Source organism: Grammomys surdaster, unplaced genomic scaffold (assembly GCF_004785775.1).
Source record: "Grammomys surdaster isolate TR1022 unplaced genomic scaffold, NIH_TR_1.0 98, whole genome shotgun sequence".
NCBI classification, from domain to species: domain Eukaryota; kingdom Metazoa; phylum Chordata; class Mammalia; order Rodentia; family Muridae; genus Grammomys; species Grammomys surdaster.
In genome coordinates this window covers 11,991,948-12,009,681 of record NW_021604577.1, presented here as the reverse complement: position 1 = coordinate 12,009,681, position 17,734 = coordinate 11,991,948, and the positions used below count along the sequence as shown (strand labels likewise).

The 17,734-nt window shown below is 39.3% G+C and overlaps 1 protein-coding gene across 1 annotated transcript in view; it reads right to left on the bottom strand.

The window, feature by feature from the left end:
• The window catches only part of Slc25a21 (solute carrier family 25 member 21), a 449,914-nt gene that overhangs the window by 114,626 nt on the left and 317,554 nt on the right, over positions 1-17,734 (bottom strand). The window contains exon 3 of the mRNA XM_028781691.1: positions 16,639-16,722. Coding sequence (XP_028637524.1) covers positions 16,639-16,722 — 84 coding nt within the window. The remainder of the gene's footprint in view (positions 1-16,638; positions 16,723-17,734) is intronic.

Genomic DNA, 17,734 nt, shown 5'->3' with positions numbered 1-17,734 from the left:
TAACCTGGGTGAACAAAGAGTTTGAAAAAATGAAAGCTGGAGGCAAAAATATTGAGAATCTTCAGGTTGGATGAATACCCCCTTTGTTCTAGTAACCACTGTATGGTTTTTCCCTGCCAGGGCTGAAGGAAAGTGGATTTCCCCAAGGAATGTCCCATCCCTGGAGATGTCTGCCATCAAAAGCATCGTGTTCTGAGAAGGTCTAGGAAAAAGATTAAGCTCCTAAGACAGGTGATGGTGTAGAGGAAGGAGTGGGGGTCAGGGGTGTAAAAAAGGTAAAATGTCAGCATTCTGAGATTGAGATCCACAAACATGAGAGAGGAAATGAGAGTCTCAAGTTTAAGCCCGTGGCTCGTATCTACTGGCCCTGAGCAATGGAGGCTTTAAGGAGAAAGACAGGACACTCTGTTCAGCATGGTGGTGTTTTTCACATGTCAGACATGCATAACCAAGCCCATGCCAAAATATATTCAGTAGTGTCCTTATCATCCTGAAGGAGCAGCTTAAAAAAAAAAAAGGAGAAGAAAAAGAAAAGGTCATATTGTAAGATGAGGTAAACACTTTGGAAGATGTCACTGAGAAATTTGATTTCTCCAATTTCCACTTTTTTTCTAAGCATAACAACCACTATCTAGCAAAAAAATTTATAATTTACTTATTTTAAAAATATGTCCTTTAAAATAATACCAGTAAATATGTGGACCCGAGTCACCTGAGTTCGAATGTTCTAACTTGTAATTGTCGGGTTACATAAATGTTTTGGCTTTGGCTGGCTCGGCAGTAGAATGGAAAGAATTACAGATCCTCACCAATAAGGATGTTGCTATGACAACATAAATTAGTGTATACAAAGCACCTAGCAAGGTGTCTGGCACCTGACAAGCTAATAATATTGTTTTAGTATCTTGAAATTAGTATTTATAAAAACATTATGATTTATCATAAAAGCACACAAATTATTATTACTCTTGTAACTGTATAATTGGCTAAGTGCAATGTTGCTTAGCTATTGACATATACTATATGTTGTCTGATGCTCCTATAATAAAGTGTCTTGTCTTACATTCAAGATCCTAAAATGATTAGCAAACTGCATGTTAATATACCATGTTACATGAACACTTGCTGATTGACTATTTTACATTATAGCATTTTTAATATTTCAATGAGAAACGTCTTTGTTTTGATCTATTTATTTGTAGTTTCCAAGTCTCTGTTGAAAATTCACAACCCCCATGTTCTTGAAAATATTTATCATAACTTTTGTTTGTTTGTTTGTTTGTTTGTTTTTTCAAGACAGGGTTTCTCTGTGTAGCCCTGGCTGCTCTGGAACTCACTCTGTAGACCAGGCTGGCCTCGAACTCAGAAATCCGCCTGCCTCTGCCTCCCAAGTGCTGGGATTAAAGGTGTCCGCCACCACTGCCCGGCAATCATAACTTTTTTAAAAAAAAGTATTATATACACATAAGATTATGTGATCTGGCCAGTCCACTCACAGTTACATTCCCCAAAAAACTAAAAGCAGAGTATTGGCAGATCTCTACATCCGTGATATAAAAAGTAATATTTGTAATAGCTCAAAGGTAGAATCAACACAAACGTACACTCACACAGGGTATGAGCAGATAGAAAAAAACTGAAGCATGAACTTATGTCAAGACATTCAGTCTTAAAAAGAAGCGAAATTCTGACCCATGCTATAAGATAGATAAACACTGAACAGCTTATGCTAAGTGAGATAAGTCAACTAAAGATATAAGGATGAATGCTTTACAATATAATAATAATAACATAATAATACACAAACTGTAAAGAAGAGTCAAAGTAAAGTCGAGTCTGGCGGGGACTGTGAGAAGGGATGGGATGAATGGGGAGTTACTGTTTCCTGGATACAGTGTCAGTCTGGCAAAATTAAAGGCTCTAGAGGTGGGCAGCTGTACAACTGCTTCATTGGCCAGCCCCGCTACCCTACACAGTGAGTTCCAGGGCAGAGAGTGTTGCTGTTTACAAAGCAAGGTGAACAGTGCCCAATAACCACAATTCCAGGTTATTGTCTGTCTTCTACATGTAATATACTCACACATGCACCAGTACAGACACACACACACACACACACACACAGAGAGAGAGAGAGAGAGAGAGAGAGAGAGAGAGAGAGAGAGAGAGAGAGCGCCTTCCGGATGATTCCAAAATTTGAATATTCCATTGTCTACCTCTCATACTGACTATTTGATCTTTTCTCCCATGTATATTAAAAAAATCATAATCCCTGATGGTGAAAATGCCATAAAGAGAATGAGGGAAAAGTCTGAAAAGTGTAAAACAGTAGAAATGTACTGTTGTGTACTTCACTTGGACCTTCCTAGATTCCCTGTTGAGGTCCCCCAGCATCAGACAGCATCACCTGCCAAAGTTGGATCCCATGAATTATAAAAATTATATAATCAAAGCCATGCATTCATCTCCAAATACCTGCACAACATTAATAATACTCTCTTTCTAAGATGGTTAAAGATTATTATGACAAAGTATCATGGTTGTAATGACACCATGACAGTCATGGCATTTTCTTAATATTTGTTTTGATTTGATTCTGTTTCCTATGTGAGTATGGCCAGACTATATATGGATGGGTATAAAAATTTAGCAGTATTTATTCCCACTTTGAATGGTGATGGACAGCATTAAAGAGGGATAACGGAAATGCGGCATTAATTTTCTCTTTGTTTTACTTCATTTTTTGGTTGTTTTCATTTGTTTGTTTGTTTGTTTTGAGAAAAGGTTTGTCTGTGTAGATCTAGTTGTGTAGCACTTACTCTGTAGACCAGGCTGGACTGAAAATCTGAGATCTAGTTGCCTATGCCTCCCAAGTGCTGGGATGCAAAGGGCATGCCATCTGTCTGGCATTGATTGTCAATGTATCACCATGAAAAGGCTATTTTATTTTTACAGCCTAAGAAGCCTTACTCTTTAAAAACAGAAAAATCAATGTATTATGTATATATGTGCATGTACTGTGGTGTGCATATGGAGGTCGGAGGACAACTTGTGGGAGTCAGTTGTTTCTCACCTTCTAACATGTAGGTCTGAGGGGTCAAACTTACGAGGTCAGGAGTGGCAGCAAGTATCTGAAGTGAGGAGCCATCTCCCTAGTGCAGAGGTCCTACTCTTAAACTTCAAAGCTAAGACGCTGAGGCCAACCATTCTACAACGCTCTGACGGCAGCATGCGGCAGTCACTTTGACAATGGTGAAATGCTATGTACCTGCTCTTGACAACTTGGGCAATGTGGTCTTGGCTCTGCTAAGAGTTTCCTACCCAAGCTAAATCTATGTCACATTGTTCTCTATGTTTTTATAATTTATTGACACCATACATAAGTCCTCAGGCACTTCATGTAGAAAAGGTCTCTTCCCTACCCCTTTCTTTTAAAGGAATGAGATAGTTTATTTTGGAGCCAATTTTTGAAAGACTATGCCCAGGAACACAGATTTAGTTTACCCAAATTCCATGCTCCAATGTTTCATGAAGTTATACCAGTTATCAGAATATAGAAAATCATAAATCAAAGTGAGTTTCTGTTTTGATTCTGTTTTTAGCGTAAGCACAGCAGTGAACTCTACACTTTACTGTTTGTGCAATACAATGTCTCACACAATGATATCCTTTCTTCTAGATTCCTGACCAAGAAGATCTTCCAGAGCTCCAAGCTTGGTCCTTCTTGTGTCCCCCTCACTTAGATAAAGCATGTTGAGACTTTCAATCCCTTGATGGTAGACTTTATTCGCTTTTAAGAGTAAAAAGCTTCATAAAATGGAATCTCGTCAGTCATGAACCATTCAGATTAAGGGCTTGAAGTCTCAAAGGGTTAATTGAAGCATAGAAAGATAAGTATTGAAGGGGTGTGGGGGAAAAGGCACTTGCTGGCTGAGAACCAAGAGCTTCATTCCTCTTGTCTTGCTTCCCTAGTGCCGGATGGTTCCATGCTCACTACCAGAGGAATAATGTAATCATTGTTTCACCCAGCTGTGAATCCTGCAAACTACAGCAATGGCTGACCTCAGAGGACATGCACACTCATTCAACAATGGCAAGAATGTGATTGATATAGTCAACTAGTCACTCATTACATCTAAGGCCTGCCCACTCCGTGAGATGGAATTCATACCGGGCATTGGGAATGAGGTCAAGAACCTGTAGGTCGGTTGGTAATAGCCTCTGGGGAAGAACTCAGTTCTATTCTGCTAAATGGGCACACCTTTAAAACAACTCCTAATATTGCTTACTCACAATTGTATTGCGTTGTCTCTCCGCTCTCTTCAAAGAATCTCCTTCTTGTGGCAGATGGTGAGTAGCACAGAGACCCTCTACTAGTCATTGAACAGAGAGGGGAAAAAACCATGGAGTGATGCATCTGTTGGTGTATATCACACCTTCCTACCATAAGGGTTAAGGATATTGGAAGAGGGGGGCAGAAAGACTGTAAGAGCCAGAAATAATTAATAACTTTAAAAGCAATGTTTTCGAGACACAGAAGGGCAGTTTATGGCAATTGTGACAGTGTACACATGATCTGCACAAGCTCAAGGCACAACTCCCAACACAGATGGTGGAAGTACGCATAGATCCCACCACTAGCTGAGGAGCTATTGACATTTGATAGCTCCTGGGAGAGAGTGTGTCAGTTTTGTTTAAAGATATGAGCCTTGGTAGATTGACCACACTCTAGGGAAGGCTCCATGCCAAGAGTAGCTGGACAACACAAACAAGTCTTGATAAGTTAAAGAAAGAAACAGACATAAAACCCTGAAGTTGGGTGGGCAGGAAGATGAGGTTAGAGAGGATTGATGGGGAGAGCTGGAGAGGAGATGAATATAATACATGGTATGAAATTCTCAAATAATTAAGAACATACTTTTAAATAAAGGAAATATCAAAACAAGGTTATGACCCATATTTACAGCCAGAACACATAGCTTGACATTCTTGCTGGAAAACCTACAATCTGACATGCATATTTGTCACTTGGTGAGACAAAGCTTCTAAACCTGAAACAAACCATGGAACCATAAACACATCACATCAAGATTTGTTTTTATATATTGCACTAATAGAATATTCTATGCAACAAATTTCCCCCAAAATTTAACTGCAAAACCTTACCATCATAATTTCTGTAGTTCAAGAGTCAAGAAAAAGTTTCACTAACTGTCTCTTATTTAGATTATTATAAGATGACACTCACATTGATTGTAAACCAGATTATCTAAGGGATTTTGGAAGACACATTCCAAAGGTCCGTTGTGTTATCTTGTAGGAAGGAGGGCTCCCTTTCTTCATTGGTTAATAGCTGGAGTCATTGTTGGTTTCTAGACACATGGGCTTCTTCACAGGGCAGCTAAACTCACAGCAATGAAAAATCAAAAGGCCAAGAACAAAGAGCCTAAGAAGGGATCCCTCAGTGTGGAAGTCACTACCCTTATCACTCACCCTGGAAGTGGTATCTCATTACTTCTTCCATCTTGTTTTTATTAGAAGAGACTGAATAATTCCAGCCCATGCTCAAAGGATTACACAGAGCTGTGAATACACACACATGATGACCACTGAGATCATCTTAGTGGCTGCCAATCACATGGACCAATAAAAACATTAAAGGCTCAGGAGGTCATAGACCCTAAGAAGGGAACCCATTACTGTTGTCTTGCAAAATGGACATATTTTCAAACTGACTTTTAAATATTTATGTCTATTCAGATAGATTAGTGCCATCCTTATCCCTGGCCAGAGAAGCTTCTTTTTTTGCAGTGAGAAACAGGTAATACAACCACTTCTAACTGCAAAATGTGGTGAGAATAAGTGCTCTGTGAGTGCTTAGTTCTAAATGGGACATCTATAGCAATTCCCCTCCAAAGGTCATGGCAAACTGCAGAAGAGAGGACAGTACAAATGAAAGATCCAGAGGATGGGGTCAGGTGCAACGAAATGTTGTTTTCTCATGCCATGGTTAGTGCACTCATAAACTCACTGAAGCTGTGGTTATGTGCACAAAACCTGTATGAGATCTGCACAAACAAGCCAACAAAGTCAATAAGGAGGTACCACTAATTAGACTCGCGGGGGGCATAGAAAAAGAAAGGAACGCTCAAGAAGGTAGAATGGGGGACATGTTGGGAGGGGTCAAAGGTGGGAGAGGGAATTGGGAGTGGATAGCATCAAGATACACTCTATACATGAATAAAATTGTTAAAGAATAAATACAAGAAATTCTAAAATTCAGACATTTAAAATGTCTGAGTATGTAACATTATTTAGCCATTACTAGTCATTGGTGCAACTAGGAAGCCACCCAAACTTCTCCATACTCAACACCTATGTCCATTGTTAAATCATTGTAACTAACTTAACTGTCTGTGCCTTTATTTTCTAATGAAATAATAGCACATCTTATAATTATTGTATTTCAAACTGTAGTGGACGATAGGAAGCTTGTGATGGCCTCTAGGAAACATACAGAAAATATGTTGTAGACAGAGCCAGGTCATGGGGATAAAGGAGTGTCGTTAAGAAACATCTTGTAATCTAACACATGCCTTATTTTATACATGAAGTCAGATTCTGGGCATCAATATGTCCTGTTGTTTAATGGATTAGATTTTAACATTCTTTAAGATTTGGCTTTTTAAAAGACTACCTGTCTCTGGAAATTTATTATTCTTACATAGTAAATCCAGTACATGGATTTTACTATAATTATTTTGATTCTTTTAAAACATAGGAAAGTCTTTAAAGAAATTTTAGAAGTCAGTTTAACAATCAACTTATATTCTCTTCTTAAGCATTTTCAAAATACTCTACCACTCTGTTCCCTTCATCTCGCCCTTAATCCCTCTTCCCAGTACAGTTGGTTCAGAAAAGCTAGACCCTAAGAAGAATATATTGTCTGAGTAAGATCAAAGTAGATATAAGAGGACTCATAAACATATCATATTAAGAATATTTATTTGTTTTGCATTTTGTGCATATCCATATATTATTTACCAAACAAATGTATTTACTCATTTGCTTATGCTATCACCAATATTAAAATTCCATTAGCATTCTTGCTACCCAGGGCTTTGTTTTCCTGTGAGTTCTCTGTTGCCAGACAAGTAGAATTACAAGCACAGGGCTGATTAGCGGAAGAGCAAAGCCATTTCACATGGCAGCAGACGGACATTCCCAGGTTTAAGTGACACCAATTGCAGTCCTATGATGCTTTTGACTCTCTTCCGTCTCTATTTATTCAAATAACTGGAAATAAATGGTCTAGCTCATGTTTCATAAGGTTTTAATAGATATTACTCAATATTAGAACTGAGTTAGGAAAAACCATCAACAATTTGTATGTCTGTATTGTTTGTTCAGTTAAGACTCAACCTCAACCTACAGTTGGTGACTTCACTGAGAAGTTATCATTTAGGAATGATCATGTACCTTTATCTCTGTCTCATGAGACAAAAGCAACATCCTTCAGAGTACATTGTGTCCACTTTTATTTACTCTTTTCATTTCCTTTTTTAAGCTAACAAAATTTAAATGTATCTCATGGTGCTAATCTCCATGTCCAATCTGTTTGTTCTTCAATGTCTTTCTACCTAAGTTGAGTCATATCTGTTCCCTACTCCACCATGTGCTAGTCAACCAATTTATAGAATATGTCAATGCTTTACACCCACATAGAGAAGACTGTACATCTGAAGCCTTGCTTCTCTTACTACTAGTAGCGTTCTCAAGTAACTGACAAAGCAGACAGCATCATACAGAAGGAAGAAGACCTGGACATACCACTTGCCACAAACACCATCTAATGGATGAATTCTCTACAACTTCTGATACTTCTTATCACTTTTCTCACCAAGAAAATGCAATCAAATATCCTATCTCTCTACCCATGAGGTCTTATGAGTATTAGGTACATAAATGCATGTGGACACATTTTACAAACAGAAAAGGCAAGAGCATAGTTGTAAATATATCACTACTGGAGGTCTAGTGTCTGGGTCTTCCTTCCTCTTCCTCAAGTTACAAATCACCTAGAGGACATGTGTGAAAAAGCACAGCTAGCATCATAGAACGATTCCAAATCTGCATGAGCTCAGTGAGGCAGAGAAAGAACCACCCTACTACTCCCCTGTACATCAAATCCCACCCTAGGGATTTCCTATGGTTAGAGAATTGGGCCCAGGAAGAACAATGCTTTTAGAAATTTTTCTTCACCATTCTTATCTGATAGTGAATTTTGGGTTGAGCAAAAGCATTTTTTTCTGCCAAAATGACATTTTTAGTATATTAGAAACTTAGAATAAGTTCATATAAAGGCCTGAAAAAATTTCCAATGGTACATTTCCTCTCAGGCTCTGAATGAAGACTTCAACTTTCTGGGAAGATGGCAGCTACCCTTGTTATCTGGCCCTTCCTTGCTGTCAGCACTGAGCATGTAGAGAGGCTGTGTTTGGTGTCTTAATCAGCCCTTGCTGATGGGCTGACATTACTGCAGAAGTTTCCACTTATCTTGTGGCAACAGTTAAATCCTTGCTGGGGACCAGCTGGTTAAGTCAGAAAGGATTGTCAGTGTGAGGCTGCAGGCATTTGGGTTGACTGTCAGCTCATGATCTGCAGTGGTGATAGCAGGAAGGTCTAGGAGCTGACATCAGAGCCTGATTAAGAGAAAAGGAGGCAGATCCCTGGGTCATGGAAGGATGGCACTGTGTTCACTAGACATTGAAACTTCAGCATCTGCTCTCTAAGATTGGAGAGGGCCCACTCCACTTTACCACCCAGAGCAGCTGACACCAACAGCGAGGAGCTGAGCAGTGGTGTCAAGTTATCTGGCAAGTTAGAGATGATATAACACAGTTCAAGGGCTCTTTTTGTTTTTGTTTTTGTTTGTTTTTTTTAATTGAAATAAGTCATTGACTTTTTAAAAAGATATTGTTTCTTTTTACCCTTTCTCCATTTATGCACAACACTGAATTACTAACCAATCAAAACTTCAAATTGTTAGCCACACAACCTTTTTTGTAAAAAGAGGTTACAATTGGCCATCTAGAGGTACAAATTCTGCATTTATGGATTCAATAAACTATAGGTCAAATATCTGAAAACACTGTGTGTGGGATAGTTTTATGTCAGCTTGACTCAAACTAGAATTATCTGAAAGGGGAGAACCTCAATTGAGAAAATGCCTCCATAAGATCTGGCTGTATGGTATTTCCTTAATTAGTGACTGATGAGGGAGGGCCCAGCCTATGGTGGGTGGTGCCATTCTTGGGATGGGTTCTATAAGAAAGCAGACTGAGCAAGCCATGGGAATCAAGCCAGTAAGCAGCACTCCTTTATGGCTTCTACATCAGTTCCTGCTTCTAGGTCTCTGCCCTATGTGAGTTCCTGTCCTGACTTCCTTCAAAGAGGGATTAAGATGTATAAGTGTAAGCAAAATTAACTCTTTCTTCTGCAACTTGTTTTTGGTCATGGTGTTTCATCACAGAAATAGTAACCCTAACTAAGACACATTGTATTTGTATTGATTAAATGTAGGCTTTGTTTTGGTTGTTTTCTCCTAAATGATGTCATGTATAACATATTTATAGTATATTTGGTATTATAAGACATCCAAAGAAGACTTAAGGTATTCAAAAGGGTAGGCACGAACTACAGTTGCTTTCTCCAGCTGTCTACCTGTGAGTACCAGGTTTAGTGAAGCACATGGACACATTTCAAAAATGGCAGAGGCCAGACCACTGTTGTAAATACAATACTGTAGGGACAGTGTCTGAGCCTTCCTCTTTGACCTAGAAAACATGTGAGAAACAGACAGAGTCAAAAGACTATTCCAGAACTGCATGAGATCAGCAATGAAGATGAAATGTCTACTTTGTTATCTCATTTTGTTAAATCCCTGTGTAGGGTAACTGCAGGCATCTTATACTTATCCTGGAGTCAATCCCCTGAGGACATCAAAGACGACAGACAATAATGCTCAACTGTGGATGATACATACGCATCATCATTCTTAAACAGGCTTCATTTCTTTGACAAATTGTTTATACTTCAGCACATCATACTGAAAAACATGCACACAATCTGTCAAAGGAACACAGATAATTAAAGAATGGTAATACTGCATCTATATCATCCATAATTGAGCATCTCTTGTCTTCCTTTTCCAAATAGAAGAAACAGAAAAAGACAATGGCTTCAGTCTGCTTGGTGCCATATCCTGGACCTTGACTCTAAGACCTGTTGGATAAAGTTACTGTGGTTTTTTCTACAAATTACAATATGCACCAATCCAAAATTAAAACAAACAAACAAACAAAAACCAAACAAGTTACACTAGGGCAAGCCAGGCTTGCAAACTCAATGGTATCCACAACACTAATATATGCTGTAGATTATATGCTGTAGATTATCTCAGAGAACTACCATGCAGAACTGATTTTAGTGAAGAAAGCTAAAACTTTTAGTGTGAAAGTCTCTAGATCTATAGTCAGGTGAGAGTGTGCAGTTACAGGATGAAGAAGCCACCTGTTCTTTGTCAGCTCGGCAATGCTGAGTGGATGAGCTGATTTCTCCTCAAAGAAAATAACAGCAGCATCAACTAAGGAACCTTGGGAAGCTGCAACCTCTTAGGTGGTATTACCAAAATAACTACAACTCACAGCTCTGGGAAGAGTTAACTTTGCCCTGTCTGCTCAGCACTAAGGCGTCCCCTTACAGGAGATGAATGGCAGTTTCAAGGCATTTTCTAGAGTACATCTCTCTGTTTCTCCAAGAGTGCTTTAAAACCAGCTAGCCATGTTAGTGGTTCAGCAAACCACTCTTTGAGAAGGTGACTCACAAAGACACTTTAGCCAAAGGTCTTTGAGTGAGTCCACTGATGAAGAAGAAAACCTCCAAATCTTACCAAGTTGTTGATTTAGACTGGTAGAATCCTCCTTCCTTTGTCTGTGTCACCAGCCACTCACTCCTCTTCTTAATGAAAACAAGAAGGGGTGATTATACCTCCTGGGGCTGTGCCATTTATGCCGTCTGAAAGGCACTTAAATGAGTGGCACATTATCTCACACATCTGGAGTTTACCAAATTAGCCAATTATGCTAGAGCTCATAAAATGAGGCCTTAAATGTCATTTAACTAGAAAATATTATAATCACCAAGTGCTCTGATTGTAAGATGATACTCGGTGCAGCATCAGTGGTTACAGAAAACAAATCGCAAAGCAAAACACAGTCCCAATGCTCTCCCCAAAGCAACCACATGTTTTCTACAGCAATGCTTTCTGAAGAATACCATATTTCGGAAGGCACCAGCAATCAACATGTTTCTCATTTGAAGCTGACTTTAATCTGACCTAGTTGTTTCCTAGTTACTGGCCCTGAACATACCAATGCCTAAGAATTATTCTCATAAGAGAGCTAAGGGTCGTACAAGATGAGAGCTGACTGACTAAAAACCACGAACTTATGCCCTTGGCTGCAAGGAATGTGGCATGATTGGATTAAGTCCTGAGTTGCCAGGGGCTTGAGGTGGTGCCACAGAATCACCAAGATTTGGTTGACTGAACATATACTACTTGTTGGGGGCTTCTATAGTCACTTAAGGAAGAGACAAAGGATGATTTAAATTGCTGTGTGATTTGAAAGCAGAAATGCCAAAAAATTATATAATAGCTACTTGAAGATTGTAACTTTATACCTACTATTTCTATATCATCTTTCTAATCAATAAGTAATAAGATGTGTTTTTGTTTTTTTGTGAAAAGCAACACAGTACAATAGAAGAAAAACCATAGTTGTGACATGGTCACTAACTTCTCCGATCTTCAGTGACCTCACACAAAATACACAATGACAATGACGTGTTGATAAGCAGTGTTGACAATAACATACGAGAAATCCTGGTACACTGCAAGCAACGCTGACGAATTTACAGATTGTCTTGTTTTCCATGTCCTATCAGGATAAGTTAAGTTCTGTTAAATTCCTGTTTTCTCTTTATTTCAGGAAGAATAGACACTAGAGAATTGGGGGCGGAGGTGGGCACATATCTTGGGTTTATTGACATAACCCCCTCCTCTTTCCGCTGAATTGGAACATTTTAGCTCTCTGCTCTTCTCTCCTGCTTCCTTCTGCAGGGCTCAGCTCAACTGAGGAGTAAAAATAGCATCTTCTCCTGTGAGGATCACCTTCTGCAGGGACAGACATAAACAGGGATGCCAGGAAGGCCTGTAGCGGGGACACACGGAGACCTGGATGCCAGGCGTGGTTATTCAGGTAAGCTTTCATGTGAAAAGTATTGGCTTTAAAGACCATTAATCAAGTTGGCTATGCCCTTTGTTTTTTAGGATTACTGTCTTACAGCTGATGGACCTATTTGGTTAGTTTACTTCTGAGACCTGAGAGAGAGGAAGAACCACAGTGACAATGGAGGTGTCCTCATAGTGACAGGGACAAAATTCTTATATTCATTTTCTGAGTTCCCCTCTTTACATTAGATGCAGTAGTCTCTTTGGTGAAAGCAGGTTACGAGAATTAAAAAACGATGAACATTTCCAGGATTTGTAAAGCTTAATTTTTTTTTTTTTAAATCGAGTGGTTCTTAAAAGCTGGAATGACTAAAAACTACATCTTTAACAAAAGTGCAAACTATGTGTTTAAGAAGAAAACGCAGAGTAGAAGGAGCAGAGCCTGCAGTGACTGAGCATGGTCTTCTTCATAGTATGCCGAAATCTGGAGACTTCGCTGAGAAAGGTAGTAAGAGCCCTTCTTACTCCTACATAGGGAACGGGTGTGTGTGTGTGTGTGTGTGTGTGTGTGTGTGTGTGTGTGCAGAGCCTAGGCATACCAAGATTTTAGTCTTTAAGCTTTCACCATCTTTAATCTAGAGGGATGTGATCATCAAATGATTCAGAGCTTTCCTTTTGGATCTCAAGCAGGCCTATATGCACCTGAGTATGCAAACCTTGCTGGGTAACACAGTACACTCAAAAAACCAAGTAAGGAAATAAAAATCTTTTACTTTTAGTAAGAAAAGGTTAATAATATATATTAAAATTTTCTCTTTTTCTTTTATTCAGTTTTGTTTGTTGATCTTTGTTTAGTTTAAAGCTATTAAATGGTCGTGTTGGGTATCAAAATCTACATGCTGCCCTTTCCTTTGTATTTTTTTTTTGTTTTTAATTTAACAAATATTTCCATTTCTAAGAACAGAACCCTCTGATCTTTGGGCAACAGCATGTCCAGATCTGCAGGCACTGCAGAGAAATGCCAATCTGCTGTAGAAGCAATTATACATACAGTATAGGAAAAGGCCAATTTTGTTACACAAGGACCACACACACTGTGTGTTTGCTGTATTATTTGATATCAAAGCAGAGACATCAGTTTTCCCTAAAACATAAATGAAGTAAAGAGCCTGGCTAAGGATCACCCGCGTCTAATTGAGAGATATACATTACAGTTTACAGAGCTTGTTAATGCTACCAGGACTCTTTCTGTAGGGAGACATCTCAGTGACTAAATAATATGCTATGACTTATTTAATTTTATATATCTATTGAGCAAAGCAAGCACCATTTACAACCCTTATAATAAATACAAGTATGATGGCAATGTCTGCCTCCTTGTTATCACATGCCCGAGAGTGTGGACCACAGCGTGATTCATCTTCTCAGTTTGATTTACAGCAGTAGAGTACAGCTAGGAGGACTTCCAATCATGTGTTTAGTATACTTATACTGTCTCTCCTCAGACCAAACACTGCTTCGGGAATGCAAAGCTAAATGAGAAATAGCCTTTAGGGAAACATATTTTGAGGGTTTAGGATGCTCGAGACAGAGCCGATTTTATGCAGCATATATATGCGGGCAAAAGGGAAACGATTCAGCGTATGCCAGAGAAAAGGTGGTCAGGGGCGCTGACGTGTGAAGTCGCTTTTGAATGAAGAGGGTGGATTAGGAGTTCCAGAAAGACAACTTGCAGAAGCTCTAAGAGTGAGAGATGAGAAGCCCTCACACCGCTGGCTTTTCCTATAGCACATCTGTGTATGGAAATGAGTCTGAAGAGGAAGGTATGAGTGCTAGTAACAGCTCTGCATACCATGCCTGTCTCAGCCGCCATGTTTCTTGGCCACAGGGCACGCGCGCAGCAGCTAGAACTGGCCAGCCAGAAACACCAGCCCTGCCACCCACGAGATTCCAGCGTGGGCGATGGCTCTGCCAATCTTCCTCGCTGTCTCCGCAAGGCTGGGCATTGCCCAGACCATCCCACCATCCATGCAGGCCCAGTAATAAAATAAGACTCTAATGATTAGAGATTAATCAAAGGCTTTATATGTTTGGTAATGCTCAATAACAATATGCCCATACAAAGAGTTGTTTCCCAATTAGCTAATCTAAATAAAAGTTGTTACCCGCGACTGTTCTTCATACCTGTGTGGCTCTCCATTGCTCCTACATCTCTACCCCCTCTAGCTCCTCCTCTTCCTTTTTCCTCTTCCTCTCCCTACTCTTCCTCTTCCTCTCCTTACTCCTCCCACCTTAGGTCCTCCTACAGAAAGTGTCACCTGACAAATGAGGTATTGAGTTCAACGGTGAACTGCCTGGGCTTTCAGCTTAAGTAGACCTTGATTTGCATCCTGTCCCTAACACTTACTGCTAACCTCTTGAAGTCTCAGTTCCTTTATCTGTCCTACCTCATAGAGTTGCATGGAGAATTCTGAGTAAGTATGATAATATTGTTAAAAATTGACACTGATGTACAAACATGTGCAGACAGTCCTGACAGCCCAGGTTCAGTCCCTGGAGCCTACACAGTGGAAAGAGAGAAGCAGCTTTCACAAGTCATCCTCTGACCTCTACATACATGCTGTGGTGGTTTATGTGCACATGGGTGCCACACACACACACACACACACACACACACACTATAGATCTTGTCTTAACCCAGAATGGTTGAGATTGAGAAAATAATTGGTGACAAACTCTGATGATGAAATAGAAAAAGGAGGGGAACTATGCTTTACCATTGGCGCAGTGACTCTGAAGTCAGCATGGAGAACGCCTGAGAAGCTAAGAAGAGATTTACCACATGACTATAGTACTTGTCGTCCCACTAGATAGACTCTTGCTCGGCCATATTTGCTGCTGCTCTCTTCACAATAGCTATAAAATAGAAAAAAAAATGTGGTCCATCTAGAAAGTGAAGTACTATTCAGCTGTGAGAAGAAAATGAAATCATGGAACTTGTAGGTAAATGGATAGAACTAGAAAACAGGATTTTGAGGGATGTGATCCACACCCAGAAAGATAAACACTGCATGTTTTCTCTTATTTGTTCTTATTAGTTCTGATGTTTTCTTTGACCGAGGGACCCATTTCTTTTACCTGTCCTCAACCCCCGAGATTCTTTTTCCCATGCTTTATAATCCGTGAGTGAGTTTTACCTCTAAAGGTGAAATCTTACCTCTGAAGTTTGTGTTTGACATCCTTAAGTTTTGCAGATTTATTTCAGGTTGGGTTTTCTTTAGTGGTTCTATTTCTTTGTTACATTCTGCTTTCGTGTCTTATTTTCATTTTTTGTTCAACTGTTAGTGCTTTCACTGACTTCATTATGGGATTTATTCATTCTTCCTTAAAGACCTTGATCATATTCATAACTTCTATTTTTGAAGTCCTTCTCTTGTGCTGAATTGCATTTCTCAGGGCCTGCTGCAATAATGTTTCTGACTTCTGGAGGAGGTGTTCATGTTGGTCTTTTGTGCTGGGGCCTAAGTATCTAGAGTTACATAATTTGAGGTGTTTCTTGGGGTCAATATCTGGGCTTTGTTTGTTCTTTGGTCGCTCTTGCCATGGATCCTAAGCAAGAATGGTGGCTTTGTGGTCCCAGAGAGAGACAGTGCTTCTGAAGGTCTGAGAGTGATAAGGAATTGGACATGGACTACAAAGAAAGGCTGAGAGGGACCATGGGAAAGAGGGAGTCTGGGATTGGCACCAGGAGGTGGAATGAGAATGGGCTCCAGCAAGAAGGGTTCTCCAGAACTAAGAGCAAGTCTGGAGAGATGGTAATAGAAGACAGGAAGGCCAGTGAAAATCATCTACATGAGTCTAAGTCCAGGACAGTGACTGAGGGGTCCCGGGTAGAAAGCGTTTCTGTGAATGAGTGGCTGACTCTAGGAAATGAAGGTGGGTTAGAGAGAAAGGCTGTGAGGGTCCTTGATTATAGATTCTTAAACCTTTATGTAAACAAGGAATGAATTTGAGTATTATATTTAAGTCCCCAAGTAAAAGTCATCATTATGTTTAGATAATCCAATTAAGAAAACTTCATAGCCTTAGAACCATAAGTTATAAATTACCCTTGACTCATCAGATTGGTTACTGATATTCTCTGAAGTAGTTTCCACTATATACATATTTGGTTTTCATTCAAATTAGGAAAATATAAAACAAAATACAAAAGCACACTTTTTAGAATGTTTTTCCTACTAAGACTAGGGCAGGAAAGCAAACTATGGAAACAAAAATGTTTGTCAAGTTAGAAATACATTAAAATGACCGTATCAATATACAGACCGTGTACAAAAGACATCACATACCCCTCTGTCCGGAAGATCGTCCGAAAGCTGTCTCTTAGGCTTTTATAACTTTGAGGGTCTGTTACACTTCTCTGCACCTGGAACCTAGAAAGAGATCAAGCAACAACAGAAAAACACACATTAGAATTTTGGCCAACTTTTCTTGTTTTTAAAGTTTTAAAAAGGTAGCATTTCCAGAGTAATTTAAAATATTTTCATCATCACTGTAGACTTCATTGCATTATTGTTCTTCTATAACCTTTACCTTATTCCTTTTACTACCGTATTGCTATTCATCTGTACTTTATGAGATCTCAAGTTTCTGTTTCTCAGCCAGGCATATACATCTTAAGACATTTAGATTGTGTGTGTGTGTGTGTGTGTGTGTGTGTGTGAAAAGCATTCACAGATACCACATATTGTCTTTATCTGAAAGATTAATCTGAAGATGTGTATGAAAAAATACACAGTACAAGCCTTAATTAATATTCCACAGTGGGTATTTATTACAAAGTTTAGAAGTACAGAGGAATTAATACAAGTTAGATTCTGAGTGTGAACTTGGAATTAATTCTTCCCGGCAGGTGGTTGAAGACTTCCAGGTGCATGCTGGGCTACAGTTTGGCATCATGACTTCACCATGGGACAAGGTCTCTGCACAGGTGCATTGGTCTGCACATAGCTCTTGCTCAGGGAAGATGGCTCCACCTCTCAAAGCTCTCTCACACTCTGTTTTCATGGTATAATCATTTACCTTCTACTGTAGCACACCAAATGGAGAAACAACATGACAGCTTTACTCTTCCTTGTGTTTGCTCTGGGGTTTATTTCTAAAGATGTGATAATAAATGTTCATTTTATCACATGCCACTTTCAGTCCATTCTCTGGTTTATTTAGTCTGTTCATCACTCATTTTAGCTCTTTATCCTAAATTCTGATTCAAGGTCATTCTTCCTCCTCTGCTTCCTGTCACAATTACATCAATTTCCTTTTTTCCTTGTAGGTGCTGTTTAGAATTGTCCGTTATATTACCTAGTTCAAAATATTTTTCATATCATTAAGTCACTACTCTTCTTCTTCTTCTTCTTCTTCTTCTTCTTCTTCTTCTTCTTCTTC